Source organism: Xenopus laevis, chromosome 7L (genome assembly GCF_017654675.1).
Source record: "Xenopus laevis strain J_2021 chromosome 7L, Xenopus_laevis_v10.1, whole genome shotgun sequence".
Lineage (NCBI taxonomy): Eukaryota > Metazoa > Chordata > Amphibia > Anura > Pipidae > Xenopus > Xenopus laevis.
The window spans coordinates 41,379,264-41,391,305 of NC_054383.1; the positions used below are offsets into that span (position 1 = coordinate 41,379,264).

The following is a 12,042-nucleotide window of genomic DNA, read 5'->3' on the forward strand; positions in this document are numbered from 1 at the left end:
CTAAATACTTACTATATAGTGTAATATGGAAATTATTTAGAAGTATTATGTGGTTTCCTATGTTAGGTTTTTGGGTGGGTTTTCTCTGGAGGTGGCAGGTAAACACAAATAGTGAATGGGGGCAACTAAGGTAACTAAAACAAGTCCTTAACATGGTTGTGTGAATTTAGGAACATGATGAAATTGATTTAAACAGGACAATGTTGTTTCTGATTTTTTTGTGGTTACGTCATAGGAGGAACAGGTGAAGACCCACGAATCGAAGTTCAAGACCATGTCATCAAGCTTGATAGAACATCGCTCATCACCCCCAGATAAGAAGCTTAAAGGAAAAGAGATTGAAGAATTTAAACAGAAGGAGGACTATTTAGAATTTGAGGTAAATTGCACAAAACAATGATAAAAATACAAAGAACTTAATTGGGACTGCTGCACACACCTCAAAGGGGAAACAGCGCTGGTGCTAACAGAAAGCATTTACAATAATTACAAAAGAAGCCTGTTGCACTCAAGGGATTTTGCAAAAAAAGTTTAAAAAAGCCTTTATGTAGATCTGTCTTCATCAAGACTCCAGTGAGTTTTGAAACGTTGATCTAAATAAAGGTTGTTTTTTTTTTATAGTTTTTTGCAAAATCCCTTGAGTGCAACAGCCTGCTTTTGTTTTATGTATATATATATAACTTGCTTGAAGCCGGCACAGCACGTCTAAAGGTTAAGTGTGCCTGGGTGCAAAATGCAAACAATAAGATAACTTTCCCAAATAAGGCATGCACTTACAGGTCTTATCCAAGGTGAAAAAATGGTGTTTTTTCAGCAAAAAACTGCTAACGTTTCGGCTAGCCCTCTAGCCTTTCTCAAAGTTTTTCAACTTGGATAAGACCTGTGAGTGCATGCCTTATTTGGGACATGTAATAATAACGTCCAATAATAAACCACACTCACAGGACTTTATCGTGAATACAAAAGTTTTTTATTAGACGTTTCAGCCCATCCTCCAGAACTGCCCTGAGGACTGCCCAAATGGTTGGGCTGAAACGTTGAATAAAACACTTTTGTATTCATGATCTAGTCCTGTGAGTGCAGTTTATTAGTCCATGGGTAGTTAGCAGCACACACTGGAATTTTTAAAAAACTTAATTTATTTATTAAATTAAGAGCATAATACATGCATCGACGTTTCGGTCCTGGTCTTGGACCGTTATCAAGATACAACATGTGGTTAAAACAAAAACTTTATACTCTTCTGTGAGCCTAAATGAAGGAAAATGAAGTCACTTTGATTATTCATTATATCGAAAAACCACTGACCGTAACACATTGTTGCAATTCAAGCGTCAACATCCTGAATCCATGAAGTCTTCTCTCCCCATTTCTCAATTCTGTTGTGTTTTGCGAAACAACTCCTTAGAGAAAACCAGTGCTATACAACTTAAGGAGATGGAGAAAAGGTTTTTGGCAAGAGGGTATCCGAAAAGGGTACTAACACGTGCTCTCTATATTGCTAAAAAGAGGGTACTGGGGGGTGACAAGGAGGATCGTGTATCTAATAATCTAGTGTTTGCCACACAGCTGGAGGTATTTCAGGACAAATTAAAAAGGTTATACATAAGAATTGGAACATTCTACAAGCAGACAGTAGTCTGAAAACAGTATGGTCTAGTCCCCCCACTATAGCTTTTAAGAGAGGTGTCAGCCTCCGGAATCTTTTGGTGAAGACAGATCCGATACAGTGTTACCAAAAGCCGCAGACCGGTTGGCTTGCCAATCGAAAAATGGGATGTTTCAGATGTCCCTCTTGCACTTCATGTAGATATATGAGCCCGAGTCAGAGTTTTAATCATCCCCATACGGGCTAAAGATTTGCCATTCGATCACACATTACATGCACCACTACACATGTGATTTATTTAATAACTTGCCCATGTGGTCTTTCCTATGTCGGTAAAACTGATCTTACATTGCGCCTTAGGATGGATGCCCACCGTTCGGCTATAAGTACAGCATTTAGGGACAACTACACCTCGAAGCCTGTTGCCAAACATTTCTTAGAGAAAGGTCACCACCTACCAACATTTAAATATATTGATATAGATCACATTCCTCCACTTAGGAGGTGATAGGTCCAAAATGCTTCTCCAGAGGGAATGCTTTTGGATTAAGAAACTTAATACATTGGCACCCCATGGCCTCAATGAGCAGTTGTCGTGCTTTTTGGAACAAAGATAAAGATCCAATTAAATGTGCTATATTTGTTTCAGTGTATCTCTAAGTGCCGAGGTTGTTACACAATGTTTGAATTGATACGGTTTATCTTAGATTACAATAATGTATCTGATTTAACAAACATGTTTAAGAGTTGTTACATTTAAATGACCATCGATACTGTCTGGTTTTATGTGTTGTTGATTTTTCAGTGACTTCATTTCCTGTTTAGGCTCACAGAAGAGTATAAAGTTTTTGTTTTAACCACATGTTGTATCTTGATAACGGTCCAAGACCAGGACCGAAACGTCGATGCATGTATTATGCTCTTTTAAAATTTAATAAATAAATTAAGTTTTTTAAAAATTCCAGTGTGCGCTGCTAACTACCAATGGACTGTTAAATATTCGATATTGTGGCAGCACCTGGTGTATTGCGATTTGTTGGTGTGCGAATGGCCTATTTTTGTTTTTTGTATATATATATATACATATATATATATATATATATATATATATATATATATATATATATATATATATATATATATATATATATATATATATATATATATATATATATATATATATATATATATATATATGAATATGTATGTTATGTTATAGGATTATAGTATCCTGCAGACTGGATAATGAAGGAATGGCCTTACTAAACTGTAACAAAGGCATATCTATGCAACCTCAAGGCATATGTCACAGTACAGGGATGGAATCTGTTATCCAGAATGACCGGGACCTGGGATTTTCCAGATAAGGGGGTCTTTCTGTAATTTGGATCTCCATACTTTGTCTACTAAAAATTAATTTAGACATTAAATAAACCCAAGAGTGGTTTTGCTTCCGATAAGGATTAATTATATCTCAGTTGGGATCAAGTACAAAGTACTGTTTTATTATTACAGAGAAAAAGAATATCATTTATAAAAAAAATGTAATTATTTTATTAAAATGAAGTCTATGGGAGATGGCCTTCCGGAAATTTGGTGCTTTCTGGATAATAGGCTTCCTGATAATGGATCCCATACTTATACCATCTTCACTGAAGCTAGGTATGAATCATAGAGAATAGTTGCTCATCGACTTCATTAAGCTAGGTAGGAATCATAAAGAGAATAATTGCTCGTTAAGCTTTTAATATTTCCATTAGATAAGTACTGTACAAATGAAACCAGGTTCACTGATGGTAGTATTATTTTATTTTTTTTTGCTGTAGAAATCTCGTTATGGCACTTACGCAATGCTCCTCAGAGCCAAGCTCAAGGCAGGTACAGAAGACCTGGAAGCATTTGAAACAACCTTATTTGACTCTGCAGAGAATGATGATGATGGGCTTAAAAAGTCTCGCTCTAGTCCTTCTCTAAATATTGACCCACCACCCGCATCAACCAAAGCCAAGTGCCATGTGTCCTCTCGTGGAAGCTGCAGACCAGCCCATAACAGCAATCGTCAGAAATCTTGAATCATCTCTTTGCTGATATGTTAAAGAGAGAACATGAGGTCCTTCCTTCTTCTATACCTAGCCCCTAAGGTTCAGAGCTGGTACCATGAAGCGTTGCATGATTTCATTCCTTTTTGCAGGTAAGCACTTTGCTAAACTAAGCCTGTGCCAAGCCTTTGAGAACAGAGATGGAAATCCCTGCAATCCTGGATTATGAGAATCTGGTTGTACAATCGCTATAAGCACTGCCTGTATGTACTATAGAATGCACCTTGGCGAGTGCACAAAAGGCAGGTGTGAAAAGCTGCTCAACATGTTTTTACCTGTGGCCAGAAATTATTCTAAACTTTTGTTTTTTTATATTTAAAGCCATTAAAATCCAGTGGGACGATATTTTCAATCTTAGTTGTAAACTACCAAAAAAGGAAATTCTGTTCAGTTAGCGTGGGACTATTTTACATACCTAAGTGGACTTCATTGGTGAATCTCATACAGCACATGAACTTTGCTACAATGTAATCTTTTTTTATGAGAATAATTAGAAGATGAAGGCCTAACATTCTTAGCAAAAAAGGGCAATGTACAGAATTTCTAATTTTCTATTTAAGCTGCAGAGACTTGATGAAAGATCTGAAGAAACGTTAGCAAACAACACGCTGGATTTCTCAAGAGGATTTGGCGTATGGCTTCTTTGTTTTAGGACAGGGCCATTTTGAACCAGTTTCTTACTGGATTCCTCCTTTTTTGTGATGTATTTTTGCACTTTTCCTATTTGCTGAGTCTAAGATTGTCAGGCTGATTTTTCTACAATCTATACTCTTTTTGAGGGCTGGGAAATATTCGTGACTAAACTTTTTGAATGTCAGACTCCATTAAAGCTCTGAAGGGAAACTAACTTTTGCACAACAAAGGCAAGAGCAATGCAAATCTCTCTGCATGCGCAAGAAATTACGTGACAACCCAGACTTTTTCTTCACCATAGACAATGGAACTAGCAAGTCATCAACTTTTTTTTGTTTTTTTATTGGACACCTGATATATACCAGCAGAGCTTACATAAATGGGAATGAAGAATATGGGAATGAAGAATATAGCTGTTGTGTATTATGTAGGTGTATGCTACCCTACTGACATATTATGTCAGGGATGTTGTGTGGCGCTTCAACTACCTGTGAACTACAACTCCCAGCATTCCCTAATTTGTAGTTCCTAATAGTTGGTGGGCCACATTTACAATGCATGGTTGAAAAAAAGCAGGCATTTTATGTGTAGGGTACATGGGCATGGAATAAAAGGAGTTGTTTGCAACAACAGTTGCTCATGCCAGTACCATTATGAATACATCTGAATACTAGCAGGGTAGCCCAAAATGTGATCCTAAATGATATATAATAATGTACAATTATTGTAGGGAATAAGATATTAGTTCTGAAGTCATGTGGGTCTCATTTATTGCATTTTGGGCGAATGTTCCTCGGATTAACCCTTAGGAACCAATCAGAAGCTGCGAGTAACATGAAAATCTCTGATTAGTTGCTATTGGTCCATAGATGATCTTTAATTTGAATAATACAAATATCCTTACATAGGTTGATTTATCCAGGGATGTATGAAGAAATTAAATGTATGGTGCAGCTCTCATTGGTAAACAATTTTGTTTTGGTCAAGTAATTGATCTTATATGGGAACTTCTCAGCATAAAGGTATATTGTCCTAGCCAGCCCATCCATTCTCCTCTAGTACAGAACTACAGCTATGGTAAGAAGATTTAACACCAGAATGACATGATACTGTATGGGGCTTTCAGGACACATTTAAAAAGAAATAATGTCCAATAAAGGTAATAGCATGGCAAGAGATAGTCTCCTTTTCACAATTCATCATACTGTGAAAAATTAGTTACTTCTCTACAGAGAAAATAATGGTGGCTGTTCTCTCAGTTTACTTTCTAGAAACTCAATAGTAAAGGTTATTCTGCCCTGGAAGTCTTAGTTTCTGTTCATAACTGGAAGTTTCCACGGTGTCAAAAATCCAGATTGAAGTCTTTCATAGGTTTCATTTAAATAGTGAGCTTATGATGTGAAAGTCTTGTGAAATATTCATTATTTTCAAAACCTACAAATGCATTGGTATTGTTTCTTTTTAAACATGAGGACTTGACATGAGTTTTCTAAAACCTGAGCAGTAGCCTGACTGAGAGCCAAAGACTTGACATACCAGCTTGTAGTGCGATAGCTCCATGTTTGTTATAATGCAGTGTTTTCCCATGCTGGAACAGACCCAAATCTTGACTACTGTTTGTTACTACTCAAAACAATGAGCTTTTTTAATGAAAACAGATACTCAAAAGCCCAGAAACATGGGCACTGCATTTTCCATATAGTTGTGTATAATTGTGCCAAAGGTAAGCTTGAAAGACCCGTTTGCTAGGAGGATCTGGAGGCTGCCACCTTGAGCCACTAAATATCTCACCGTACATGTTTGCATTTGGCACATCTGAGACTAGAGAACACACTTATTGATCTGAAAGCTGTATCTACAAACGCATTTAAGATCATACTTAATAGTTTTGTATCATCCTTCTTGTTTGCATTAGTGGCTTTTGGTTTTGCAGGAAGAGTTCTTTAAAATGAAACTGCAAGTACTACAAAATGACCACACATTATTTCTCTTGAGCAGTAACAAAACCTCCTTCTTTTATCCAAACAAATTTAATCTTCAGTGTTTCCTAGTCAAAGCAAAGTCACTTAATTTAAGTAATTATAAAATGTATTATTTATGGTATATATGTCATTTTCCAAGACATGGAAGAAAGTTAGTTTTGAGAAGTTAAATGTAATGTAATGTTCCTATAATCTTGAGCATGCAGCATTTCTGGAGAAGCCTGGGGGTTGTGGCACTTCATATAATGGTTATAACCAGCCTATAATAGGAGGATTGCTGACTACATTGGTGTAAAGTGGAAGTAGAGTGAGGTACGGTATATGTTATTCATTGTCATTTATAATCAATGTTATTTCTGTGGGCCAAAAGTATTTATTAAATAATTTAATCTACATAGTACTAAATTCAAAATGTAAAAGTATATGGCATCATTCACAAATATAATATAAATATAATATAACTTTAAAAAAAACATTGTCATACCAGGGCAACTTAGCATGCTCACTTGCTATGTGAGTCCAAGGCAGCTATAGGTATTGTTAGCCATTATATTATATGACGCAAAGTCCAATGTGCCTAGATATAAAGAAAAAAGATTATTTCTTCCAAGATCACAGCCTTATATCACATTAATATAATATGTTGCATTTACTCTTTTATGACCTTTCTGCAGATAATGTCCTGGCAACAAATTTGGTGGGAATTGGAAAAAGACATGAGAATGGCTCTCAAGCACAACTAACATTTTCAGCACTATTAAGAATGAAAAATGCACTCACAATTATTTCAAATAATGAGCTGAGGGGTTATTAGCATTTTGCAGCAATTAGAATTTTACAGGGATCCCAAGTGGTGCAATTCTAGTATGGTGTTCCTACGGTGAGCATCCACTGGTTCTCTTGCCCTCTCTTCCTTCTGCATGGACCTTACTCAATGCTTCCCGACCAAGGGGCAGATTTATTATGCTGTGTAAGACGAAATTCGCTGAAACAACTTTGTAAAAAGCTGTGTAAAATAAATGGCGAATTTATCAAGGTGTATTTTATTTTACACCATAACCCCAGATCTGCCTCTATTATTTTACATTGCGTCAGACCTTTTTAAGTAAGTTCCAGCAGAAGTCACTCTAAGAGCAGTGTCCATCGGGGTAATTTGTCACACACAATAAAAATACACAACTGCGGGCAAACCTCCTCCAAAGTTGCCTCTGGAGGAAACTTCGGGCAACTTCACAGTATGTTGGTTTTACTGCCAGTGAATTCAGTTATTGAAGAGGGGACCCATTCCCTGTCTGCTACTGCTTTAAGGGGCCCATTTAATAACAATCGAATTTAGTTTTTTCCACAAATCTCCACAAAATTGTGTGGTTTTCTTATTTTTTTTTAAAAAGCTCTAGAAATTCCAGATTTATTTGTAAAAAACATTAATACAAAACTTCTCCTGGTAAAAGTTGTTGAGGTGTTATAGAAGCCAGTGGGAGCTGCGTTGATCCTATTAGACCGTTTTAAATTAATTTGGGCTCTTAGAGGTTTTCAGGTTTTTTTTCGCTAGGAATTATCCGGAAAACTTGGGCATTTGTATTTTTTTTATTTTCCATTCGACTTTTTTTATTCTGATATTTTGAAGATGTCATGACAGTCGAGAAATTAAGTTCTATCATCTAATGATCTGTGGCAAATAAATATTTATGAATGTTACTAGCCACTTGCATTTTAGGCTTTTTTTCAAAAAGTTTCTCTTACCAAAAAGAGCAATTTCCATGAGACTTTATAAAAATACACTGAATTAACCAGGGCATTGCTCTATGAGTAAACATGTTTATTTCATACATTACTGGAGATAGTCTACTAAAAAATTATTTAAACATTACTTAAAGCCAAAAGGGTGTTTTGCCTTTAAATAAGGATTCCTTATATCTTAGTTGTGATCAGTTGATTAAAATTGAGTTTATGGGAGATGGCCGTCCTGTTATTTGGAGCTTTCTGGATAATGGGTTGGAGCTTTCTGGAAAATGGGTCAGTAAGAGATGGCAATAGATTTCTATAGGGCAGTTTGACCCATTCTTTATGTACACTGATCCTCACTGAAGCAAGTGAGTTCATGTGTTTTTCTTAAATGCATACTTACTTTACCTCTTTCACATCAAGGCACTTACATTAGAAGGTCCAATCAGCAATTAGATTTTAACAGTTAGAAAACAAAAGCAATGAACTGATTGGTTGCTATCAGCAACCTCACCGGTAACGTTTCACTCCACTTTTTACACAGCATGATAAATAGACCCCCAAGTCCGTATCCAACCGAAAGGCACAAACAATAGATTCCAAATTGAGAATTAAATAAAGTACCCTCTCTTGTAAAATATAAAGGATATTATAAGTTACCTCAGAGTTCAATGACCTGTATAAAAACACTTGCCCTTCGACCTTGTGTTTTTTTTATGGTCATGGAACTCCTTGGTAACTTATAATATCCTTATATTTTACAAGAGAGGGTACTTTATTAACTATATAATGGAATCTATGGAAGACAGCCTTCCTTTATTTCAAATTTTTCTGGATATCAATTATTTGGATAAAATGTAGTCTATGGGAAATGGCTTCCCTGTAATTTGGAGCTTAGGTTTCCGGATAACAGATCCCAGTCATGTGACTGCACCCCATTCCCCAGTTTTTGTGCAGCACACCTCCAACACAGGTAGGGGGTTATTTGTTAAAGGAGAACTAAACCCCCTGCAGTGTAAAGTCCCAAAATAGTGCCCGTGAGCTCCACTGCGCTTACTCTGCATGTCCGGTCACTATTTCAAAAAGGGAAAGAATTCTGGGATAAGACTGTGCAGAGGGAGGCAAGGAGGGAGGCCAATGGGGACTTAACATTGTGTGGGGTTTAGTTTTCCTTTAAAGGTCGAGTTGCGTTTTGCCAAAAGATTTTAGTTTTTTGAGGGTAGTTTCTATAAAAACTAATTTTTTAGTATAAAAAAAAACCCTCAAATTTTTCGAGATGTATTATGCCCCAAAGCTGAAAATACTCCGGCTAAAACCTGTCGAGGTCATGTAGAAGTCAATGGCAAAGGTCCCTAATTAGAGGATTCGAGTTTCTCCCTGAGATTGCATTCATTCAAGTTTTTTTACATTCTGTTTTTTTCATAAATAAGAAAACAATCCATTTGTGAGTTTATTCAAGGTAGAAAAAAAACCTCACAAACTCGACCTTTGATAGCCCCCGTAGTGTCGATTTTGGAAGTGTATATTAGAACATCGGAAGGTGCAGCATGAGAGCAAGTAGTTCTGTATCTGTACAGTTCCCTCTGAGTGAAGTTTGCTAAACATGATAACCTGCATTCTGTAAACAGACAATGACACAGAGCTTAGAGCATATCCCAATACTAAAAACACGGGGTATCTCCTCAAATTACTTCAAGTGGCAAAATCACATGAAGTGCTGAAATGAGTAAAGAACATTATTTTTATGGCAATTTCGCCCCTTAATGTTAGTATGCCCTTGGCTGATGGATCATCTCTCTCTGTAGTACTTTGACCCTTTCTAAAATAATCCAGTGGAAAGGGCATATAATAGTTCTCTGCTTTCTACCTCCTGATGATGTGAGCTCAGTGGTTGCCAAGCAACAGCACAGAAGACACTGAAAATGTATCAAAGTGGGGTGGAAACATTTCTCACAATGAGAACAACACAGCTAACGTCAACGATTTCTAATGATCTTCTCCTTTACTCGTATGTTCAAATTGTATTCACAATGTCTTACCTGAGCCTCAGTGGGCTTGGGGAAATCATTTGATCCGAGTTGCAATGTATAATTCAATTCAAAAGTATAGACGCCACCTACTGTCCTTCCAAAGTAAACACTTGATTTCCATAATATTATTAGTTCTGGGTTAACATTCATGTTTGCACTGGATTCTTAAAGGAAAAGAGATGATGTGTAAGTAAACGATGAAGTGACATAGGGAAGCAACACCTAATGTACTGGCTGTAGTAACATGGAGATATTCTGTCACGATCCAGTCGTTTTTGTGGATAAGCGAGTGGAGGTTTGACAAGCCATGAGGCTGTATGCATGCTTTCAGCAGCTATCTCATACTCTAAGGCAAGATATGTGGGTGTAAAAGGGGGTTCAGCAATGCATTTCAGTGTATATTGTGAGTGAACACGTTGCTTAATGGTTTTATTTCCCTGTTAGATCAGTGCTATGCTTTGTGTAAACAAATAAGGAGCATGATTTTGTTTCTTCATTCCTTTGTACTTTGGGATTGCAATGTTCTAAGCATCCGGCAGCACAAATGCCCCCCCCCTCGGTTTCTTATCAATGTTCTTTCCTGATGTTTAACCTTTTAGCTGCCACTAAGGACTGGCTCCATGGCTGCCGGCCTTTAGCAGCGAAATTATCCCGTTTCCAGACACAAGGCCAGTGGCTTGTACTTATTTTGCTCAGAGGATGTACTTAACGGTGTCACTAGTTAATAATTCTAAGAATGTTTATTACAAATCTTTCTTCTGGTTGACTACGAGTCATGCAACTGAAAAAAAAATGCCAAACTGTTTTTTTCTTTGTAAAAAATAAAGATATGTGTTCAGTTTTTCCATACGTTTATTAAATGAAAACAACACTGTTACTATGGAGGCTTTGTGTGTTTATTTTTTTTAATCTGGTTGTGAGAGGATGACTGGATGATTGGCAGGGTGTGCAGGAAATGAACACCGATGCTGCGAGAACAAATAAAAATGACCAATGGCAGGAATTCTTGGTCAGTGAAGCCAGCAACCAAACAGCAGCTCAAATGCAATGTTACGGATTAACAACAACCAAAACAAGATTTGTCTTACAATACCAGGGTGTTCACCATCCTAAGGAGGTGATTTATCACCGTTGGAATTATAATTTTTTCGATGATTCTAATTTTTTTGCACAAATTCTGAGTTATATTTTCAAAAAAGTGAATGTTTGGTATTAATTAAGCAAAAAAAAACCTCAAATGTAAAAGTTCCGCATCTAAAAGCTTGCGAGTTCATGTAGCACTCAATGGGAGTTGTCCTGGACAAAATGAAAGCCGTTCTTTTTAATACAATATTTTCTCTAGTTTTTTGTGAGCTTGTAAACTCACAAATTTGAATTTTATTCAATCGAGTTTTTTGTATTCAGATTTTTTTTTATATTAAATTGTGAAGTTATTCAAAGTAGAATTTTGATAAATAAGCCCATAAGTGATATATTGGTGAGTATCCCAATAAAGGGGTGTTTCACCTCTAAGTAAACTTTTATGTAATAGAAGGTCCTATTGCTAGCAATTTTGCAATTGGTCTTCATTGTTTATAAATTTCAAATGATTTGCCTTCCACTTCTACATCTTTCTAGCTTTCAAATGGGGGTCACTGATTCCAAAAGTCAGAAACCCTTGCTCTGTGAGCTTGTAATTGTATTATTATTGTTACTTTTAATTACTCATGTTTCTATTCAGTCCTCCTTCTATTCATATTCCAGTCTCTGATTTAAACAAGTGCCTGGTTGCTAAGGTAAACATGACCCTAGCTGAAATTGCAAACTGGAGAGCTGCTGAATAAAAAGCTAAATAATTCAACAAACACAAATAATAAAAAGTTGAAAGCAATTGCAATTTGTCTCAGGATATCATCTACATCATACTAAAAGTTAATTTAAAGATGAACAACCCCTGAGATATTCATTGCACTGTTGTATTGCTA

At 36.4% G+C, this 12,042-nt stretch overlaps 1 protein-coding gene across 1 annotated transcript in view; it reads left to right on the forward strand.

The window, feature by feature from the left end:
- The window catches only part of LOC108696242 (PH and SEC7 domain-containing protein 1-like), a 202,059-nt gene extending 196,607 nt beyond the window's left edge, over positions 1–5,452 (forward strand). Inside the window, exons 17-18 of the mRNA XM_018225405.2 lie at positions 236–379; positions 3,436–5,452. Of these exons, the coding sequence (XP_018080894.2) occupies positions 236–379; positions 3,436–3,681 (390 nt within the window). The 3' untranslated portion in view covers positions 3,682–5,452. The remainder of the gene's footprint in view (positions 1–235; positions 380–3,435) is intronic.
- The last annotated feature ends 6,590 nt before the right edge of the window (positions 5,453–12,042 follow it).